The sequence below is a fragment of the Mesoplodon densirostris genome, chromosome 18, assembly GCF_025265405.1.
Source record: "Mesoplodon densirostris isolate mMesDen1 chromosome 18, mMesDen1 primary haplotype, whole genome shotgun sequence".
Lineage (NCBI taxonomy): Eukaryota > Metazoa > Chordata > Mammalia > Artiodactyla > Ziphiidae > Mesoplodon > Mesoplodon densirostris.
Window position 1 is genome coordinate 16900377 of NC_082678.1, and position 23557 is coordinate 16923933.

General features: G+C 46.9%; 1 protein-coding gene across 1 annotated transcript; it reads right to left on the reverse strand.

Moving 5' to 3' along the window:
- Window positions 1–2111: 2111 nt before the first annotated feature.
- Window positions 2112–23336, reverse strand: AFMID (arylformamidase). Its single transcript, XM_060081359.1, has 11 exons — window positions 23277–23336; window positions 21276–21366; window positions 9935–10039; window positions 9805–9853; window positions 8619–8704; window positions 8451–8523; window positions 8167–8264; window positions 7837–7915; window positions 7587–7728; window positions 7273–7377; window positions 2112–2469 (listed from the first exon to the last, which is right to left on the reverse strand). The coding sequence occupies exons 1-11, from the start codon at window positions 23334–23336 to the stop codon at window positions 2437–2439; spliced, it is 921 nt and encodes a 306-aa protein (XP_059937342.1). The 3' UTR covers window positions 2112–2436.
- Window positions 23337–23557: the final 221 nt, after the last annotated feature.

The following is a 23557-nucleotide window of genomic DNA, read 5'->3' on the forward strand; positions in this document are numbered from 1 at the left end:
TTTTATGTGAACTTTCTGGATTTTCAAATAGTTGGCAACAAATCCTGATGGATACTGTGATGATCAGACAAAACTGTTTTGAGATCATAAAATATCAATGCTAGATATTACCTTATGGCCATCTAGTCTCACCAAAACTTTTGTGAACACATTTTTCCTCTACTGTAAGAGTGACATATCAATGCTGTAAAAGCAAAAATCATGCAATGGGAAGGAAGTCTTCCTCTCCCCAAAGACCTCTAGCAGAAAGAAACTTTTCAGCAGTTTCTATGTATACTTCCAGATATGTGTGTGTGTGTGTGTGTGTGTGTGCGCGCACGCATACACCACTTGGCATCCTGTCTTTTCAGGTAACAGCACATCTCAGCTTTATCAGCACCTAGAGATCTCAACACGTTTTATAATATCTGCATGGTGTTTATTGGATGGTCTACCCTAATTCCAATTAACCAATTTCCCATTGGGTATCTCCAATTTTTTTTTTTGCTATTATGAATTGTACTACAGCAAACAGACACAAAAACATGTGCAACTATGCCTGTAGCATAAACATCTGCAAGCAGGATTGCTGGGAAAGTGTGTGTGTGTCTTTTCAACATTTTTTAATATTGCCAACCTGTCCTCACAATCATCAGACCAGGACATGGCTTGCTCCATCTTGTCTGGGTGGATGTTGACCCTGCCTTTTTCATCCTAGGATATTTTAATCAGAGTTCTATCAATACTGATAGCATCTGTATAAAAATATATATCTTCCAGGGAATTCCCTCGCGGTCCAGTGGTTAGGACTCGGTGCTTTCACTGCCGAGGGCACAGGTTCAATCCCTGGTGGCGTGGCCAATAAATAAATAAACAAACAAACAAATAAAAAAATATATCTTCTGGATCAAACACCATCAGGTTAACGTATTTCTGTGATTCATTTTCTATTTGGCACCAACATATTCCAACTTTTACCATTTAAATTTTTATTTTACTGAAAACTTCAGCTGCTTAGGTCTTTTCCATGAGGTTTTTTTTTTTTCCCAATTATCTATTTTTGGCTGCGTTGGGTCTTTGTTGCTGCGCGCAGGCTTTCTCTACTTGCAGCGAGCAGGGGCTACTCTTCGTTGAGGTGTGCAGGCTTCTCATTGTCATGGCTTCTCTTGTTGTGGAGCATGGGCTCTAGAGCACAGGCTCAGTAGTTGTGGCACACTGGCTTAGTTGCTCTTCGGCATGTGGGATCTTCCCGGACCAAGGCTCAAACCCGTGTCCCCTGCATCGGCAGGCGGACTCAACCACGGCGCCACCAGGGAAGCCCTGGATATTAACCCCTTACCGATCATATCATTTACAAATATTTTCTCCCATTCAGTAGGTCGTCTTTTCATTTTGTTGATGGTTTTCTTTGCTGTGCAAAAGCTTTTAAATGTAATTAGGTCCCATTAGGGTTTTTTTGCCTCATTACATTCTTATCCTAAAAGACCCAAAGAATCCAGATAAAGCCAAAACACCCCATCCTCATGTTCCCAATGCCACTTCCCTCCCCAGAGGGGAGCAGAGGTGTTAGGTGTGGAGGCTCCCCAAACTTTTTCTCTGCATTCACACACTTGTGTGCACACACAGAAACATGTCATTTTGTGAGTATTAGGTAATGCTGTTGAGATGGTACTATATTGTATCGTTGAGCATCTTGCTCTTTGTCAGGTAATAGTATGTCTTGGAGGTGTTCCCCCATTATAAACACAGACCTCTTTCTAATGATGGTCAGCTGCTCAGATGTACTTACTTCCTACTGATGAATATTTAGGCTATTACCTATTTTTGCTATAATCAATCATTCTTGAACTGCTAGCTATTCAGAGTGGGCTAGAGAGGGGTGTGGTGGATGGTGGGTGGACCCAGCTGGCTCCTTGGGAACTGAATGCACACACACCCCTGTGTGTGTGTTGGGGGAGTGGCAGAGGAAGCGTGTCCTACCTGTGGATGTCACTGTCCTGTCAGTCAAGGTGTTAGCCCCAAGGATAAAATCCCAGGGCTTTCCGGGACAAATCCAGACGTCAGGTGGAGCCCAGGACAGAGTAGACAAAGGAGTGAAACAAAAACACAGAACAAAAACTGGTTTGGGGAGCTCTTACTCTTCATTTTGGTTGGGAGTTGTCACTTTTGTTTCACCCTCTCAGCAGACTGTGGGCCAGACTCTGGGTATCACACATGGCGTGGACCTGGGCCAGACCTTCCCCGGAACCCGCTCGATCCAGGCCAGGGGCAGGCCATGGAGATTTGTACTCGTGTTCAGAGCAGTGAGGGGAATGGACCCTGGCCGGGGTGGGTGGACAAACAGAGGCGCTGCTGGGCACAGGGAAAACTGAGCCCGGCAAGAATGGGAAGCAGTCAGGCTCTTGGGAGAAGTTTCACAAGTCAGGGTCCATGCTGGCGGCAGGGGTTCAGGTGTCATCAGGACTCCTGGAAGATTGTTTTCAAAATAATCTGCAGCAGGAGGGAAAAATACGAAAGCTCCAGAGTTGGAGAGGCTCTTGTGAGGATCTCTTGGGAGGAATTTGATTAAAGAAACAGGCTAAATTTTCAATCACAGAAACGTAACTTAAATGAGTCCTTTCCCACCTCTCATTTGAAATGTCACCCACTCATTGCCCGTTTTTGTATGACCCATGAGCTAAGAATGGCTTTACTTTTTTTTTTTTTTTTTTTGCGGTATGCGGGTCTCTCACTGTTGTGGCCTCTCCCGTTGCAGAGCACAGGCTCCGGACGCGCAGGCTCAGCGGCCATGGCTCACGGGCCCAGCCGCTCCGCGGCATGTGGGATCTTCCCGGACCAGGGCACGAACCCCTGTCCCCTGCATCGGCAGGCGGACTCTCAACCACTGTGCCACCAGGGAAGCCCCCTGGCTTTACATTTTTAAACAGTTGGGAAAAAAATCAAAAAAAGAATATTTTTGTGACATGTAAAAATTCCATAAAATTCAAATTTCTGTATCCATAAGTACAGTTTTATTGGAGCAAAGCCACATTTATTCACCTATGAATTGTTTCTGGCGGCTTTTGAGCAACAGTGGCAGAGTTGGGTAGTTGTGTCACAGACCATATGGCCCTCCAAATCTAAAATATTTATTAGGTTTCTTTAAGAGATGTCATTATTGGGTGCTTGTTTTTCCCCAGTTAAAAAAAAGTAATACATGTTCATGGTAGAAAATGTGGAAATTGATTTTTAAAATCCACTGTAACACCACTGGTAAACGTTTTTTTCGGATGCATATATATGCCTCTAAGGGTCTAGCTATCTATGTATCATAAAACTAGGAAGATACTAGGCCAGTTAATTTTTGTGTTTTTGCTCTTATCTCTGAAGCAATTTTTTTTTTTTCTTGCGGTACGCAGGCCTTTCACTGTCGTGGCCTCTCCCGTTGCGGAGCACAGGCTCCGGACGTGCAGGCTCAGCGGCCATGGCTCACGGGCCCAGCCGCCCCGCGGCATGGGGGATCTTCCCGGACCGGGGCACGAACCCGTGTCCCCTGCATCGGCAGGCGGACTCTCAACCACTGCATCACCAGGGAAGCCCCCTCTGAAGCAATTTGACATGTCCTAACTAATTTTCACAAACTTCACTCTGTTACCTGATTATATCATAATTTAACCTCATTAGACATTTAGGTTATTTCCAAGTTTAGAACATTAATAAAGCTACAGAGACTATCTTTCTGTGTTTCTCTGATTATCCTGAAGACAAATTCCAAGCAGCAGAATTACTGGGTCAGTGGGTTTGGGTCCATATTGCCAGGCTGTACTCCCGAAACATCAGGCCAACGTGTGCTCCCACCCGCAGGATGGGGGAGGCCCCCTTCACTGTGTCTTCACCAGCATTGGGCACTATTATAACTAGAACATTTCCTGTGATAGGTGGGAAAGGACTCATTTCCAGTTACATTTCTTTCTTTCTTTTTTTTTTAAGATTTTTTGGATGTGGACCACTTTTAAAATCTTTATTGAATCTGTTACAATATTGTTTCTGTTTTATGTTTTGGGTTTTTGCTGCGAGACATGTGGGATCTTAGCTCCCCGACCAGGAATTGAACCTGCACCCCCTATATTGGAAGGCGAAGTCTTAACCACTGGACCACCAGGGAAGTCCCATTTCAGTTACATTCCTATGATCACTAATGCAGCTTACTTTTCCCCCATGTTTACTGGCCATTTATATTTCTTTTTGAATTATCACTTATTTTTGTCCATTTTTTCTATTTATTTCTCTTCTTAAAGGGAAATAAGACCTGCTCTTATTAAGTGGTACAAACTATTGATACTACGTATAAAATAAATAAGCTACAAGGTTATATTGTACAGCACAGGGAATATAGCCAATATTTTATAACTTTAAATGGAGTATAGGCTATATAAAAATATTAAATCACTATGTTACACACCTGAAACTAATATAATATTGTAAATCAACTAAATTTCAATTTAAAAAAGGAACTGTTCTTATTGATTTGAAAGTGCTCTTTGTGTGGTAAGGATATTAACTATGTGAATTAAAACTGAACGCTATAAAAGCCTTATGGAGGGACTTCCCTGGTGGCACAGTGGTGAAGAATCCGCCTGCCAATGCAGGGGACACGGGTTCAAGCCCTGGTCCAGGAAGATCCCACGTGCCTCAGAGCAACTAAACCCGTATGCCACAACTACTGAGCCTGCGCTCTAGAGCCTGTGAGACACAACTAATGAGCCTGCATGCCACAACTACTGAAGCCAGCGTGCTACAACTACTGACCAGCGCACTTAGAGCCCATGCTCCACAACAAGAGAAGCTGCCGCAATTAGAAGCCTGTGCACTGCAAAGAAGACCCAATGCAGCCAAAAATAAATAAATAAATAAATAAATAATTTTTAAAAATGTTAAAAAGAAAAGTCCTATTGAGGTGGCAACTAACTGGGAATGGGGGGGAGGGAGAATTGGAGGAAGGTGGTAAAAGGTACAAACTTCCAGTTGTAAGATAAATAAGCACTAGGGATGTAATGTACAACATGATAAATTTAATTAACACTGCTCTATGTTATATATGAAAGTTGTTAAGAGTAAATCCTAAGAGTTCTCATCACAAGGGAAAAATATTTTTTTCTTTTTCTTTTCTTTTGTATCTGTGAGATGATGGATGTTCACTAAACCTATTGTGGTTCATTTCATGATGTTTGTAAGTCAAATCATTATGCTGTACACCTTAAACTTATACAGTGCTGTATGTCAATTATATCTCAATAAAACTGGAGGAAAAAGAAATATAAAAAAAAGTAAAGTTAATCAGGTACCCACTTTCCCAGAAAAAAAAGAAAAAAAATAGTAACTGTATATTTTCCAGGTCCATGGCAAATATTTTCCCCAATCTAGCCTTTGATTTTTTTAAAATAATTTTTTAAATTGAAGTATAGTCAGGACTTCCCTGGTGGTCCAGTGGTTAAGACTCCATGCTCCCAATGCAGGGGCCCAGGTTTGATCCCTGGTCAGGAAACTAGATCCCACATGCCGTAACTAAGAGCATGCATGCCGCAAGTAAGACCTGGTGCAGCCAATAAATAAGTAAATTTTTTAAAATAAATAAATAAATTGAAATATAGTTGATTTACAGTGTTTCAGGTATACAGTAAAGTGATTAAGTTATATATATATAATATATATATTCTTTTTCAAATTCTTTTCCAGTATAGGTTATTACAAGATATTGAATATAGTTCCCTGTGCTATACAGTAGTAGGTCTTTGTTGGTTTTCTACTTCATATATAGTAGTGTGTATAGGTTAAACCCAAATTCCTAATTTATCCCCCCCGCTTCCCCTTTGGTAACCATAAGTTTGTTTTCTATGTCTGTGAGTCTATTCCTGTTCTGTAAATAAGTTCATTTGTATCATTTTTTCTTTTAATTTTTTTTTTTAATTTAGTTTTTGGCTGTGTTGGGTCTTCATTGCTGTGCACAGGCTTTCTCTAGTTGCAGCGAGTGGGGGCTACTCTTCATTGTGGTGCGCGGGTTTCTCATTGTAGTGGCTTCTCTTGTTTTGGAGCATGGGCTCTAGGCACGTGGGCTTCACTAGCTGTGGCACGCGGGCTCAGTAGTTGTGGCGCACAGGCTTAGTTGCTCTGCACGGGCTTAGCTGCTCTGCGACATGTGGGATCTTCCTGGACTAGGGATCAAACCCCTGTCCCCTGCATTGGCAGGCGGATTCTTAACCACTGCACCACCAGGGAAGTCCCTGTATCATTTTTTAAGATTCCACATGTAAGTGATATCATGAGATATTTGTCTTTCTCTGTCTGATTTACTTCACTTAGTATGATAATCTCTAGATCAATCCATGTTGCTGCAAATGCCATTATTTCATTCTTTTTTATAACTGACTAATATATATATATACCACATCTTTATCCATTCATCTGTTGATGGACATTTAGGTTGCCTCTTGGCTATTATAAATAGTGCTGTTATGAACACTGGGGTGCATGTATCTTTTTGAATTATACTTTTCTCCAGGTATATGCCCAGAAGTAGGATTGCTGGATCATATGGAAACTCTATTTTTAGTTTTTTAAGGAACCTCCATGCTGTTCTACATAGTGGCTGTACCAATTTACATTTGCACCAACAGTGTAGGAAGGTGCCTTTTCATCCTTAGACTTTTAAAAGATTCTCCACATTAAAATTGTAATAAACAGGCTTCCCTGGTAGCGCAGTGGTTGAGAGTCCGCCTGCCAATGCAGGGGACACGGGTTTGTGCCCCGGTCTGGGAAGATCCCACATGCTGCAGAGTGGCTGGACCCGTGAGCCATGGCCGCTGAGCCTGCGTGTCCGGAGCCTGTGCTCCGCAACCGGAGAGGCCACAACAGTGAGAGGCCCGCGTACCGCAAAAAAAAAAAAAATCATAATAAACATTTATGTGGCCAACTCCATCCCTCCTTTCCCAACGGAGCTGGTGCTGCTTTTATGCTTTACACACAAACAGGCTAATACTTGCTCGTACCTGCCTGTCCCCATCCACACCACAGCCCCATACAGATCCCACCTGTGTGCCCAGGACCAGCCTCTGCAGATCACCTGGGGCTGTTTCAGAGGGAGGTGAAGTACAGGAAGCAAGCGTGGCACTCAATCCCTATCGTCAAGTCCCCCAACCTCCTGGACTCCAAGGAGCCAGCGAGGTGACTCCCCATGCCCCCTGCCTGGCCACCTCGCCTTATGTGTAGGGGCTACAGCAGGACACATTCTGTCCACGGTGAAGGGATGCGCCCCACCTGGGTGAGCACGTAGTCCTTCTGGGTTAGGTTCCAAAGGATTTCAAAGTGATCCACATCATGGAGCTCTTCAAAGGAGGCTTTCCACCCTCCTCGGCACAGAGTCTGAGTAGGAGAAATGAGGGAAGAGGAAGCATGAGGCTGTGGGGGGTTGGGGGGAAAGGGGCTCTTGTAGCTGCCTGGCACATACCAGGTGCTAAGTATCTATTGAAGAAATGACTGGTATCGTGGGGTCCGTTTGGGTGAAATAAACAGGAAGATAATAAGACTGCATGACCCTCAACCTCGAGCCAAAAGCGGGGTGCTGGGGGTACCTGATAAAATTCCCTGGACTGTCGGTGGAATTCGGGGCTGTCGTGTTGGCCCACAGTCACCAGGATGCGGCAGGCTGGATCCACAGGCTGTGTCTGGGCTGTCTTCAGGTGCCACTGTGGGCTGTTCCTTTGAGCATCCTCCCTGGTGCAGGGAGTAAGTGTGGTCAGGACAGAGAGCAGCCTTTGCTGCACCCCTGGCCCTCCTCGCAGGCTGCAGGCCAGCTGGGGGACGAGGGGACAAATGACTCACAGGGTTGTGAGGAGAGAGGCGTTCTCAGAGGTGTGCATGACAGGCTCGAGGTCATAGATCCCACTCACCAGGAAGAAGCCTGTGAAGGTAAAGAACAGTCACAGAGCCAGGCTGCAGGTGGGGCACGATGGGGCCAGCCCGCCTCCAGGGCCAGTGGGGCAAGACCAGGGTAGGGGGCAGAGAAGAAGCAAAGCAGGCCCTGCTCCTCAGGCTCAAAGCCCCGAGGTCAAGCTGCTCACAGCTGTTGAAATTTCAAGCAGCTGTTACAGACCCTCAGGCCCATCAGGGGAGGGTGAATGATGCCCAGCCAGGCTCAGTCCCCATGGAAACCTTTGAGGTTGGGCGTGACTCCATGCTTGGTCCAGTTGGCCAGGAGCATCATGGCAGCGAGGTGGGCCCCAGCTGAGTGTCCGCACAGGTAAATTCCCCTTGGGTGGGTCAGAGCAGAGAGCTGGGTTTGCATTCAGTATAACCAAAGCAACAGGGCAGTATCAAGGAGTCCCAATTTGCCTTCTGCTCCAAAGCCAGAGGGGGCAGTTGAGCTGCATCCAAGAAGCTTAATCCACTGTCCTCCCACTCAGTCTGACAAAAGGAAAATCTACAGTGATACCCACTGGTTGCCTGGATACTGTTTCTGGACAAACACGATGCTCTGGGTCACCTGGTCTACCATCTGGTCCAGGGTGCCTGTGCAGAGGGTAGGAGCTATGTCAGGCTCCGCCGGGGGCCCTCTCCCCTCCACAGCCCACCAGCCCTTGCACCTGCAAGACTACCCTCATTACCTTTGGGGGCAATGTCATAAGCCACTATCACCACAGCCACTCCCTGTGCTGTCAGTGGGCTGACCATGAAGGCGGACGAGTCTTTACTGCAGAAGGAGACAAAGACATGACAACTGGAGGCCACTTGGCCACTAGGCTGCTTCTGTGTCCTGTCCACCCAGAGCACTGTCCCTCTCTGACCTGGTGCAGTAAGGGAAGAAGGGAGGCTTTGTCCTTACCACATCACATGCTAGCTATGGGACCCTAGAGACTATATTTAACCTCTGAGCCTAATTTCCTCCTCTGTAAAATAGGAACAATTATGTTCTTTCTCTTAGGGTGCCGTCTTTGAGAACTGAAGGAGGTGAGACATGTAGAGAGCTTCACAAAGCAAAGGGTAAAAATGCAATAAATGTAGCATTAAGATGATATGCTTGAAGGGCAGTAGATCCTATAACAGGCAACTCCTTAGTAAGATCCTAGGGAACAACAGTGTCCCTGAAGATCCCAAATTCCCCTCTGCTTATCTTAGGATGACCCGTGGTCCCAGTTTGCCTGGGACTCTCTCTTTTTTTTTTTTTTTTACCACTGAAAGCCCCAGGTCCTGGGAAACCACTCACTTCTGAGCAAACAGGGATGGTTAGTCACTGTGGTTTTCCATTTGATTAGAGTAGACTGAACAGGCTTTTCACTGGGTATAGTGGATCCAATAGTGTCCCCCCAAAAAACATGTCCAAATCCTAAACCCCAGTACCTACAAATGTGACCTTATTTGGAATAGGGGCTATGCAGATATAATTCAGAATCTTGAGATGGCATCATCCCAGATTTAGGATGGGCCTTAAATCAAATGACTGGTGACACTGTAAAAGAAAGGAGAGGGAGGATTGAAATACAGACACACAAAGACCATGTGAAGATGAAAGTTGAGGTTGAAGTGATGTGGTCACAAGGCGAGAAAGACCCAGACACCCCAGAAGCTGCAAGAGGTAAGAACGGGTCCTCCCCAGAGCCTTCAGAGGGAGCACATCCCTGCCCACACCTTGATGAATTTCAGACTTCTGGCCTCCAGAACTGTGAGGTAAGACATTTCTGTGGTTGGAGGCCCCAAGTTTGTGGTAAGTTGTTGCAGCAGCCCTAGGAGATGAAGAGTCCAGGCAAAGATGAATCTCCCTTTTTCTCCATTCATCCAAATCCCCCGACTCACCTTCCACTCTGCCAGTATCCTCCATGAAAAAACACGAGGAACGGCAAGGCTGTAGGACAAAACAAAGGGCGTGTGGGCCGAGGCAGGGCTCCCTGCTGAGATCCATGGGGGACCACTAGCCCCCGCTTACCTTCAGACACTGCCTCAGGAAAGTAGATGTCCAGTTTCTCCCCTTCGCCGTCTCCATAGGGGACATCGAGCAGGTTCCTCCCGGTGGCCTGGGCCCTCTTGGTAGCTGTCTCCAGAAATGGACAAGTCGCTGTCAGCACAACCTCAGGCAGCAGCAACCTCCATTTCATTTCAGGCAGAAACCTTTTTGCCGAAAGCCCCTTTGGGTTGACCAGTTAGCTCCAGCTATCAGTGCTTCCCCAAGTCCTCATGGTAATCGGGGCTGGGGGTCTGAAGCATCCCACAGGTGCATAGTTACAAAGAAATCAGACTGGCCCATCCAAGTGGGGGCCAGTACTATCTGTGACATCTGTCTCTGGTGAGCTGGCAGTTCTGATAGGCACCAATTCGACCACTACTTTATTACATGCTTATTATGTGTGTTACACTTGGCTATGTGCTCTGGGAAGTATAAACTTTTCCAAGTATTTGGAAAAATAACCTTCTAGGAACTAAGATATAAAATCACTTGAAATAAACAGATAATAAAACAATGTGAATATATAATTGAGCACCATGATGGGAGAGGTCAGAGGGATGTGAAAATTGGTAGGACTGGGGTCAGGAGAAAGGAGGAAGTACATTTACGTAATTTACTGTAAGTAAATTAAATACCAAAGGCAAAGGCCTAGAGGTGGGATGGGACTCTGTATGTTCATGTTGCAGTAAACAATGTCCCCTCAAGACCCCACTTCAATCATTGAAACCCAGGAAGCTCAGCTCCCTCCACCACTGGGTGCCAGAGAGTGTAAACTGGTAAGTTCTTCCCGGGGGGCAACTTGGAAATATGTATCAAAGCCCAAGAAGATCATATTCCTTGATGCATAAGTCCTTATCCATACACTTATTATAAGGAAATAATCAGAAATATTCTTAAGGACGTGTTTTAAAGATGCCCACACTAATGCTATTTATGACATAAAAACATTGGACACAGCCCAAGTGATCTACAATAGAAAACAAGCAGAATACATTATGGTATGTCCCCTTTCTCTCCTTTATTTATTTATTTAAAAAAAATTTTTAAATTAATTTATTTATTTTTGGCTGCATTGGGTCATCATTGCTGCGTGTGGGCTTTCTCTAGTTGTGGCGAGTGGGGGCTACTCTTTGTTGCCGTGCGTGGGCTTCTCATTACAGTGGCTTCTCTTGTTGTGGAGCATGGGCTCCAGGCGCACAGGCTTCAGTAGTTGTGGCTCGCGGGCTCAGTGGTTGTGGCTCGCAGGCTCTAGAGCACAGGCTCAGTAGTTGTGGTGCACGGGCTTAGTTGCTCCGAGGCATGTGGGATCCTCCTGGACCAGGGCTCGAACCCATGTCCCCTGCATTAGCAGGTGGATTCTCAACCACTGCACCACCAGGGAAGCCCCTCTCCTTTATTTTTTATCCCAGCATTCATTAATCCTTCATATATTTTTTACTTGTTTACTGCCTGTCTGTCACCCTAACTAGAACATGAGTTCTGAGAAGATAAGGGCTTTGCTTTGCCCACCTCTGTACACCCAGGACCTGGTACATCATAACCACTTAAAAGAAGATTGTGTAGGGAATTCGCTGGTGGTCCAGTGGTTAGAACTTGCACTTTCACTGCCGAGGGCCTGCGTTCAATCCCTGGTCAGGGAACTAAGATCCCACAAGCCATGTGGTGCAGCCAAAAAAAAAAAAAAAAGAAAACTGTGATGCTCTGTGGTGACCTAAATGGGAAGGAAATCCAAAAAAGAGGGAATACATGTATATGTATAGCTGATTCACTTTGCTGTACAGCAGAAACTAACACAACATTGTAAAGCAACTATACTCCAATAAAAATTAATTTTTAAAATGAAAAGTGTATAAAAAAAGAAAGAAAAAGAAAATTATGTAATGAATAAATATTTCAGTAAGTAGTGTTGGGTCAATTGAATATCTGAAAGGAGAAAAAAATAGTTTCTTGATCCCTACCTCACACCACACCAGATCAATTCCAGATGGACCACAGCTTTAAATGTGAAAGCAAAGACAATAAAGCTTTTAGAAAAGAAAATAGGAAATCCTAATGACCTTGGACTAGGCAAAGATTACATAAACAGGACGCAAAAATGCATTAATCTAAAAGGAAATACTGGAGGGAGAGTATTTTGCCATGTAAAGAGTGAAAGCAGGGCCTCCCTGGTGGCGCAGTGGTTGAGAGTCCGCCTGCCGATGCAGGGGACACGGGTTCGTGCCCCGATCCCGGAGGATCCCACATGCCGCGGAGCGGCTGGGCCCGCGAGCCATGGCCGCGGGGCCTGTGTGTCCGGAGCCTGTGCTCCGCAACGGGAGAGGCCACAGCAGTGAGAGGCCCGCGTACAGCAAAAAAAAAAAAAAAAAAAAAAAGAGTGAAAGCAGGTTACACAAATACCATACAGCACGAACACTGCAATCTTTCTGATACTGAAGATTGGTGGGAAGAGACCTTCAACTTGGGATCCCTGTCCCTGAAGCCTCCGGATCCCCAACCTCGGTGGCCACGGTCCCCCTGTCCACCAGCCCCTTCCCAAAAATATTCACCAGGGCTCCCTTGGGTTGGGTGATTCTGCAATTCCAGAAAGGGCAAACTAGGTAGATGAAGATAGTTTGCATAGATTGTGTTTATGCAAGTGTGAATAAACTGTTAAAATGGGCCGCCTCCATTTTTGCTGGACTGCTCAAGGCCAAGAGAAATAAAAATGATGGCAGATGCCAAGTTTCCCACGTGCCAAAAGCAGGGACCAGGCTGCCTCTGCAGGACAGGTGAGGTGGCTGAAAAACCAATTTTGCCATCACCAACACCCCACCCTTGAGTGAGGGAACGAGGCCGGGGGAGGCTTCTTAGGAAAGGGATGAGGCTGGCTGTGTTCTGTGGGTTCCCACTCCCTCTCCCATGGAGGGGTGGAAGGGGGCTTCCCATCTCCTAAAGCTTCAAGCGACCAACTGCTCAGAGCCTGATGTGTGACTTCTACAAGGATCAGACCCAAACAGGCTTCACCTGCCCCCAGGTGCCACGCTGGGTGCAGACCACTCTGCAGGACACACTTAACTGAATCAATCCACTATTAAATAGGTACGTTTTACTTGATTAGAACCATGAGATTCTGTTAAGCAAATCAAATGCATTGCATTTGCGATTATAATTTGAAGTGCTTTTTTCAGAATTCCATCACATCTTGTAAGTTGCGTTGAAAAGTCAATGGGAATTTAATCTGTGAAAGTTATGAGCTATCTGAGCATTAACTTAAAAAATAAATGAAATGCCATTCATTTTTCTTTTGAAGAACTAATATGTTTATATGGTTAAAAAAATATACAGGGCTGTGGGCTTCCCTGGTGGCGCAGTGGTTGAGAGTCCGCCTGCCGATGCAGGGGACACGGGTTCCTGACCCGGTCCGGGAAGATCCCACATGCCGCGGAGCGGCTGGACCCGTGAGCCATGGCCGCTGAGACTGCGCGTCCGGAGCCTGTGCTCCGCAACGGAGAGGCCACAACAGTGAGAGGCCCACGTACCACAAAAAAAAAAAAAAAAAAAAAAAAAAAAAAAATATATACAGGGCTTCCCTGGTGGCGTAGTGGTTGGGAGTCCGCCTGCTGATGCAGGGGACACGGCTTCATGCCCCGGTTCGGGAGGATCCCACATGCCACGGAGCGGCTGGGCCCGTGAGCCATGGCCGCTGAGTCTGCGCGTCCGGAGCCTGTGCTCTGCAACGGGAGAGGCCACAACAGTGAGAGGCCCGCGTACCTCAAAAAAAAAAAAAAAAAAAATATATATATATATATATATATATACACAACAGGCATTTGCATGAAATATCCCTGCCAAGGTGACTTATTATTAATATGGATATGGACTCTCTCTCCCTTTAATCCAAAGGGCAGCATAGGAAATACATTTCTGCCCTGCCTGTTTCACTTCATATTTCTTGGAGAGCTTTCCCAATCAGTACACAGACAGCTTCCTCATTCTTTTCTTTTTTTCGTGAACAGTTAACTTGCTATTCCATCCTGTGGCTGCACCTTAATTTATTTAACCAGTAGTACCACTTGTTAGGCCAAACAAACCACATCTGATCACCAGTAAATTCTCCTGGCTCCCTCTCTGCTTATCCGGAATCCTGAGTCTTCTTCCCACCCCTACTGAGACCACCCTGGATCCCCTTCACTACTCCCTTGGGAGCAGGGACAGTCCCTCTCCACTCCCCTGCTTTCACCAGGGCTCCCTCCAGCCGCACGTGTGCGTCGGGTATAACTGGCATCACATCCTGTTGATCTGAGGTGCAAATTCAATCTAAGCCTCCCATCTTAGTTGCTGAGGCTGCCTTAACGAAATGCCATGCAGTGGGGGGGCTTCGACGACAGACATTTATTTCGCCCAGTTCTGGACACTGGAAGGCAGGGTCAAGGTGCCAGCTGGGGTGATGTCTGGTGAGGGCCCTCCCCAGGGGTGGCAGATGACCTTCTCACTGTGCAAGCCCTCCCTCTCTAGGGAGAGGAGCCCTCTGTGTCTCTTCTAATAATCCTACTGGATCAGGACCTTACGACCTCATTTAACCTTCATTACTTCCTTAGAGGCCCCATCTCTAAACGCAGCTACAGTAGGGGTTAGGGCTTCTACATGTGAATTTTGGGGAGACACAAAATTCGGTCCATAACAGCCCCCACACTCCCCCCAAAGGCCCTGGGGCTCCCCTGCTCACCTTCTCTGGGGGGTTTGCCAACCACCCTCCTACCAGCACCGTGTGAAGGTGTTTGTTCCCGACAAGCTTGTCAACACAGCAGGCTCAGCAAAGGGGAGCAATTTAATTAACGCAAGGGTTCTGGAAGTGTACGTGGACCAACAAGATTGATGCTGTGCCAAAACTAAGAAAAAGATGATGCAGTTTATGCCCTAAGCTGAAGAGCAATTAAAACCAAGCAGCTATCGATATTCGTTATCATGCATAAAAAAGTCTTCCTCCAGTATTAAAAAACCCAACCAACCCTGAGCCAGAGAAACTGCCTCTCTCCAGGAGGTGGTGTGACGGCGATGGCGGGCAGCTGGCTGCAAGGACAGAGAATGGGGGGACCCACTGCCTCCTCCAGAGCGTGAATCCTGCCAGCCCTCCAGGCGCTGCACTTACAGGCAGCACAGGAGGGCTCCAACAAGACACCCCAGCATAAACCCTATTACAAACTTCCTTTTTTGAAAAAGCAAAACTTCGGTTTCTATTAGTCACAGTCCAAAGTGTCACAGCTCTTACAGAGAGAAACTCCAGGTCCCTGGACCCAACTGAGCCTTGTGTTAGAGCAATTAGGGGGAGCAGGGGCCAGAGTCCCTAGAGACTAATGCAGGCATGGGGCGGGGAGACCCATCAGACAGTCACAGCTGAAGACCAAGGGTTCATCACGTCTGTGGCAGCAATTTAAGAGGAGGCTGGGGCCCATCAGCCTCCATCTAGTTTCAGAACTATTCTCCCCCAGTCTTTTAATTCATTTAGCAAACAAATACTTATATAAGCAGCAGCCTTGTGCCCATTTTGGAATATTGTAGTGACAAAATAATAAAAAAATCCAAATCACATGTGGCTTACCCCTTAGTGAGGGGGACAAGCAGTTACAGAAAGATGTCAGGTGGTAACATGTGCTATAAAAATGAGCCAGAATCTGAAAAGGCTACACAGTGTATGATTCCAACCATAGGACATTCTGGAAAAGGTAAAACCACGGAAACAGTGAAAAGATCAGTGGCTTCTAGGGAGTGGGCGGGGAGGGGGGGAGGGATGAATATGTAGAATACGGGATTTTTAGAGCAGTGAACACAAATTGGAAGGGATTGTCTGCCAGAACCAGTGGACAAGCTGGAGAAGCTGGGGGAGGTCAGTGGGGTGGGGTTCTGGGGCTCAGTCACAGTGAGTTCATAGCCAAATCTGTGATAACCAAAGTCAGAGAAAAACCAAGCTTCCCAGGAGGAGGGGGTGGAAACCAGCAGAGTGGCACAGGCTGAAGAAGTGGAGAGGGGGGGTCAGGAGAGAAGACAAAGGCTCCCCCTTCTTCCCAGCACCTAGCACAGTGCCCCATGCCCCCGGGGCATGAGGATTTGCAGATGGACAGAGAGAAGTGGTAGTGCTGCAAAAGATTAAAAATAGTTTATTGAGGTGAAACTCACATAACAAAATTAACTATTTTAGGGACGTTCCTGGTAGCGCAGTGGTTAAGAATCCGCCTGCCAATGCAGGGGACACAGGTTCGATCCCTGGTGCGGGAAGATCCCACATGCTATGGAGCAACTAAGCCTGTGCGCCACAACTACTGAGCTTGTGCTCTAGAGCCCGCGAGCCACAACTACTGAGCCCGCGTGCCACAACTGCTGAAGCCCGCGCGCCTGGAGCCCGTTCTCCGCAACAAGCGAAGCCACCGCAATGAGGAGCCCCTGCACCGCCACGAGGAGTAGCCCCACCACTCGTTGCAACTAGAGAAAGCCCGCACGCAGCAACAAAGACCCGATGCAGACAAAAATAAATAAAATTTAAAAAATTAACCATTTTAAAGTGAACAATTCAGTGGCACTTAGCACATTCACAATGTCATGCAACCATCACCTCTATCTACTTCCAAAACATTTTCATCACCCCAGAAGAACACCCCCTACCCATTAAGCAGTGTCTCCACAAACCCCCCCTTAGCCCAGACTCTGGCAACCACTAACTGCTTTCTGTTCCTATGGATTTCCCTATTCTGGACATTTCACATAAATGTGACCTTTTGTTCCTGGCTTCCTTCACTGAGCATTATGTTTTGAGGGTCCATCCATGTTCTAGTATGTATCAGTACTTCATTACTTTTTAGGGCCAAAAAGTATTCCATTGTATGGACATATCACGTTTTGTTTATCCATTCATCTGTGGATGAATGTTTGGGCTGTTTCTACCTTCTGGCAACTGTGAGTAATGCTATGAACATGTGTGTACAAGTACTTGTTTGAGAACTTATTTTCAATTCTTTTGGGTTAGAAAGAATTTTTAAAATTGAAGTGTAGTTGACTTAAAATATTATATTAGTTTCAGGTGTACAACTCAGTGATTCAACATTTTATAGATTATACTCCATTTAAAGTTATTACAAAACAATGGCTATATTTCCCTGTGCTATATAATATATCCTGTTGTTTCTCTATTTTATACATAGTATCTCTTCTAGAAATAATTTCTAAGGCTGTTTATGCTATTAAAAACAAGATTGCACATTATAAGTACAGAACGCTTTCTCCTAGAAGAAAAAAAAGACTAGAAGAAACCATATCACAATGTTAACAATGGGTGACAATTATTGACGGTTTTATTTTCTAAAATCCTTTTCAATCAGCAAATGCTCCTTTTGTAATCAGAAAACAATTGTTGCCTAAAAATAGCCAACCTCAGAGAGTGCAGAGCAGGGCTATTACAATGTGGTCTGTGGACAATGGGTTTCCCACACCGTTTGCTACTGGTCCATGATGAACTAAGTAAAAAGGTGGAGGTAAACATTTGGAATACATGCAGTTTGGTAGAATGGCTGTGTCTATTGAACTTAACAAGAAATTAGGGCTTTCAAACAAAAACTTGTGCATGAATGTTCACAACAGCACTTTTCACAATCGCCAAAAGGTAGAAACAGCCCAAATGTCCATCAACGGATGAATGAATAAACAAAACGTGGTCCATCCATACAATGGAAAATTATTCACCCATAAAAAGGAATGAAGCACTGACTTGTTACAACATGGTTGGACCTTGGAAACATTATGCTAAGGGAAAGCCACCAGACACAAAAGACCACATCTTGTAGGATTCCATTTATACGAAACGTCCAGAATAGGAAAATCCATAGAGACAGAAAGCAGTCAGTGGTTGCCAGGGGGCTGCTTAACGGGTAGGGGCTTTCCTTCTGGGGTGATGAAAGTGTTGGAACCAGATAGAGATGGTTGTACAACATCGTTAAGGTACTAAATGCTGCTGAATTGTACACTTTACAATGGTTAAAGTGGTACATTTTATGTTATGTGTATTTTATCACAGTAAAACAAAATTGGGGCCTGTATTTTGCGTGCCTTTGTTTTCTTCCTTTGGTTTTTCTGATGGAGAGGAAAAAGCTCAATCTCAGCCTTGAAAGCCAGGAGGGGACCGCAGAGAGGCTCTCAGTCGCAGGGGCTGTCAATCACGAGGCCCCACCCACCTCGCTGGTGATTGGTGCTCCTGGGGCGAGGCGTGGTTTGGGGGAATGGGAGTTTGGAACTGTGCCCCAAGCAGGGTTATACGTATACCTCCTTTAGTTTCTTGTGCAATGTGTTTTTACTGAGTCTTGTTAACCAAATTTAATAGCTACTGGGAGAGGAAACAGTTCTTCAAACCTCCCTCTGCCCGTGCTCACCCAGCTGTCCCCAGGTGCCCAGCCTGAGAGAGGCCAGGCCTTGGTGGAGGATAAAAGTGACCTATTCAGGGCTTCCCTGGTGGCGCAGTGGTTGAGAGTCCACCCGCCGGTGCAGGGAACACGGGTTCGTGCCCCGGTCCGGGAAGATCCCACATGCTGCGGAGCGGCCGGGCCCGTGAGCCATGGCCGCTGAGCCTGCGTGTCCGGAGCCTGTGCTCCTCAATGGGAGAGGCCACAACAGTGAGAGGCCTGCATATAGCAAAAAAAAACAAAAAAAAAAACCACTTTCATTCTCCGTAGTGCAAAAACGGAAAAGAGTTTACCTTCCTCCCTTTTCTTAGAGCATTTATTTTTAGGAGACCTCATCAAATATCCTCTCTACCCCTTTGGGTATGTGTGTAAATATTTTATCTAGCTACCTATCTATCTATCTATCTATCGCTGCGTGGCTTGTGGGATCTTAGTTCCCATACCAGGGACTGAACCCCGGCCCTCCGTGTGGAGTCCTAACCACTGGACTGCCAGGGAATTCCCCATATGTAAATATTTTTTAAAGCTAAAAGAGTCTCTTGCCAGTTTTACAACCTAGGAACGTTCTTCTCAAAGACCTGGGAGCTCTCCCTTTGAAATATAATTATCGAGCAAGATACCCCATGGGAGGGCAGGACCCTAACTTCTGCAGGCACCTGGCTCCAAGTTGCAAAACCACCTCTTGCCTTAAGGATATGGGAATTTCTCACCTTCCTCTGGATAAAGGCAATTTGCAAACACAGATGGCCACCCTTATGGAATTAGGATGGACTAGTGCAGTAGATAGTGCCCTCAGGTCCTCTTGCTTGAATACAGGTATGCTGATTTTGAGAACAGGTATGCCCTAGGGATATAAGCCTGGCTGTATAAAAGGGTGAGGTTTCTTTCTGGTTTTGCAATCTCCTTACTCAATTAAAAATCATGTTTTCTTTCTCTTCTACCTTTGTGGAGAGGTTTTCTGGGTTGGCGGGGGATTCCACTGTTCATTTTTTCTGCTTTACATTCCTTCGCCATCTCCTGGGAGTTTAACTCCAAGGGAGCAATCTGCAAGTCCAGAGGTCTGGGGAACTCCACCAAGAGAGGCAGCTGGTGGGCACCCACCAACGCCACCTGCCTCTCATCACCCCTTGTCAGCCTGCTCCCCTCTTACCTGGAAGCTCAGCTCTGGGAAGTGGTGGCTGTCCCTAGCCACGTGTGCTTGGGTGAGTTGTTTAACCTCATCATGCAGGACTAGGATGGGGTGAGTGAGACACTTACCTCAGGCACAGCATGGTGTGGGGCACCAAAGACTCAGTAATGAGGATCGCTATGGGCTGAAGGCTTGTGCCTCCCAAAAATTCATACCCTAATGTGATGGTGACTTTGGGAGGTAATTAGGTTTAGTTGAGGTCATGAGGGTGGAGCCCTTGTGATGAGATTAGTGGCCTTATAAGAAGAGGAAGAGCAAGCGTTTCTTCCTCTCTCTTTCTGCCATGTGAGGATGCAGGGAAAGGGGTCTATCTGCAAGCCAGGAAGAGTACCCTCAGCAAGGAACCAAATCACTGGGCACCTTTTTTTTTTTTTCAGTTGGCACGTTGATCTTGGACTTCTCAGCCTCCAGAACTGGGAGAAAGAGATTCCTATTGTTTAAACCACCCAGTCTATGGCAGCCTGAGCTGACCAATACAAAGATAATATTTAAGTGCAATATTTTTTAAAATCAAAATTAATGCCAAAAAGTCCATGATGAAAGAAATATCAACATTTCCAATAGAGACAGCCTCCAACCCTGAGCATGCATGGCTCCACCCACTCGCCTGGCCCTAATGCCCCCCTGTTGTCGCACTCACCTTCTTCACCAATGAAATGGGGCAGATGCACCTGTGGCACCTCTGGGCCAGCTGGAGCATCGAAAATAGGAAGGGAGGTAGGATGTGAATGTAAAGCTGTCCATAGGGCTTCTCAGGAGGGATTGCTAAAGACAGTCTCTGAGGGTGACAGTCTCTGAGGGCAACAGCCTCAGAGTCTCTTCTTAGCCCTTGCTTCTTATGAGAGACTCCCTTTCTCTACAGGGTCAGCTCTTTTCTCCCTCAAGACAATTACAATAGACAAACAGGTTTTCTACCAGCTCATGTAGGTTTCTCTGCGCACTCAAACATATATTGAGTATATAGAGACATATTTGGTGCAGAGCTAGGCACAGTAGGGGACTCTGAAGAGCCCAGGACACAGCTCCATCCCCTATCAGGACAGAGAGGGCGCTGAAATGTGCTGGAATAAACCCCCACTATCCTGTCCCTCCAGCTGGGTTATCTCAGTGTAGAGAACCACCAACCCTGGGAGCTCCAGTCAGCCTGCTGAAACAAAGCTCATTTGCCAACATCCAGTTTTCCGACTTGGAGGAGAGGCTGGCTGCTCCCTCACCCACATATCCCCCATGGAGCCCACCTGCCCAATGCAGCTCAAAAAGTGGTAGCACAACACTCTAGAGAGCCAGGGCTGGGATGGGAATTAACCCTGAGACTTCACTAGCTTACAGATTCCCAAGCCCTGATTTCTCTAAAGAAAAAAAAAAAGACTTCTTTGCTTTTTGTAGATAGCAACAACATCCCACATTTAGCAGCCACGTTCCTTTTTTCACTCCACTTCCCTGGGCCACTGTGGCCTTAGGGCCTGGGCATAGTTAGCAGGTTGGCTGAGCAGGAGGGGAGGTGGAGCATGGTCACTGCCCCTGCCCTGCCTCCGGCAGTCCTGCAGCAAGGGCTCCGGGGCGCCTGGCCCCGAGCAGATGAGGTGCCTGGACTTTGGGAACTGTCCCAAGAGGCTGGGGCTGGGAGGCTCCTCCTCCCCGCTCCGGCATCCTGAAACACTGCCACATGCTAAAGTCCACCTGAAGCGGCCACAGAGAGATCCCCCGGTACCCTCGTTTCCCATCTGTGAGTAGGTCCTCAAGGCCGCCTCTGCTCCCAGTCGGACGACCCATCTGCTGGGGGAGTACTGATTCTCCAGCTCCTACGGGACACAGACACGAAGTTCCATAAGACCTTTGACCTCCACGCAGACTGTGCTCCCGCCCCTCCGTGTGCCTGGATGCTCCTCTCAGCCTGGAGAAGCCCCTTCCCTGATATCTCAGGCTCTCATAGATGCCCTTAGCTTCCTTCAAGCCCCCCAGTCTCCAGCCTGGCAATCCACTCCCCACTCTCCCCCCAGTAACTAATTAGGCGTTTCAGATACAACATTGCAGATGCTGCCAGATCCATGGTCTAGAGCAATGGCCATGCCTTTAACCAGCGGGACAGCCTTACAGGGAAATGAGGTCCCATAGATCTGTCCCAGTTAATGCCATCATGGGTACCACTTCCACAGCAGCTAAGACCACAGGAAGCCAGGGAGCTGTGGTGGCCACTGCAGAGAAAGTGATGGAGAGCTGATATTCCCTGAAAAGGTATGATTCTGACTGCAGGTGGACGCAGCACAATCAGTGAAACAGAGGTGAAGAGGAAGGAATCAAAGGTCAGTTTGGAAATGTTGACCAGCCAGATTGCTGAAACACAGAGGTGAGGCTGGGAAGCGGGGGCTGTGGGGTGGAGGGTCTTGAATGTCAAACTAAGATGTTCAGACTTAATGCAGAAAGTAATAAGGAACCAGGTTTTGGAGAAAGGGCTCAGAGGCAAAACAACAACAACAAAAAAACAGGTGAAGGCTGGACTGGAAAATTTGAAGACAGGTGGCCTCATGGAAAGGTCTTGGGCTCTGGAATCAGATGGGCTGAGTGCCATCCAAGCTCCATCACTTGCAGGCTCTTTTACCCTGGGCAACTTACTTACAGTCAGTTCCCTCATCTGTATAATGGGCAAAACAATAGTACTTTACTTCATTCACATGACTTATAGCTTTCAGCCTTGTGAGGCTGTATACCTTGTGAGGCTGAAAGCTATAAGGCATGTAAATGAAGTCAAGCTAACCACTCAAATGTGGGTTTCCCCCTCTTCCCATTGAACAGGGTCCTCGGCCAGGGGTCTTTGGATCTCTACAATCTATGCCCGTCGGATGTTTGCAGTCATACCTCGCACACTCTGTGACTGCTATCATCATCATCTTTTATTACTGCTATTATTTATAATAATGATAATGCAATGGGTTTCTGAAAGTGCTCTGATACTATAGGGGTGTGTGTGTGTGTGTGTGTGTGTGTGTGTGTGTCTATGTGTGAGACAGAGAGAGACAGACAGACAGAGAGAGACTGAAAGAGAGAGGTTAGGATTTCATGGGGGCAGTATCTGTAACTGTCACCACATTCTTAGAGGCGTCCGTGACCAGAGAAAGAACCACTACCTGAAATGTAGGAAAACTGGTTAGGAAATTATAACTGAATGATAAGCATAACAAATGCTTTGCATATGTGGTTTCTAACCCCATAGCCATCCCTCGGTAAATACCAGCCCTCCGGTATTTACTCCTTCAGGTCTGACACATCCTCCACACATTGCACAACCACAGATTAAGGTCCGGAACTTCGGCCCCAACCTTATCGCGGTTTATGGATATTGACATAGCCAGGGCTGGACTTCCCTGGCTGTCCAGTGGTTAGGAATCCGCACTTCCACTGCAGGGGCACGGGTTCAATCCGTGGTCAGGGGACTAAGATCCTGCATGCCGCGCAGTGCGGCCAAAAAAATAAACCAAAGTAGAAAAACATAGCCAGGGCTTCCATTTCCTCTACCCTTAAAATCAGGCTAGCAAAAGCCTACCTGTGGTGAGAAGTAAAATATCAATAAATCACAGTGCTAAAGCTTTTGGGAGCTGGCACGCAGTAGGCTATCAACGGCGCCCACAGTAGTGGTTCTAAACTTTTCTCTCAACCCCCATCTCATCTCTGAACCACACTCCTCAGTCCCAGCCTCTCCCAGTGATCCGCCTACCTCTTTAGACATCCTCTTCCAGGGAGCCCCGTGCTCGGGACCTCCGCCCACGCCGTCCATCCCGCTGTGTACGAGCCTACAAGCGCCAGGGCCGCCTTTTTATGCCAGGAGGGCGGGGCTCTGGTTAGGCCCCGTCCCTGGGAGCCGCGCCCACCGCCCTGCTGAGATGAGCCTGGTGCGCGCGTTCCCGGTCCCTCCCACGAGGGGGCGGGCTGAGGTCAAATCTCCCGCCGGTCCCACAGCCGCACGCTGATTGGCTGCGGGCCGGAGGCGCCGGCTCC

Bases quoted from the DNA above. Each gene is read 5' to 3' on its own strand.
- AFMID (XM_060081359.1), bottom strand. From the start codon at position 23,336: ATGGACGGCGTGGGCGGAGGTCCCGAGCACGGGGCTCCCTGGAAGAGG. The intron at 21,367-23,276 runs GTAGGCGGATCA...TGTGTCCCGTAG, and splicing joins GGAAGAGGATGTCTAAAGAG to GAGCTGGAGAATCAGTACTC. The intron at 10,040-21,275 runs GTACCGGGGGAT...TTCTGGAGACAG, and splicing joins CTCACAGATGGGAAACGAGG to CTACCAAGAGGGCCCAGGCC.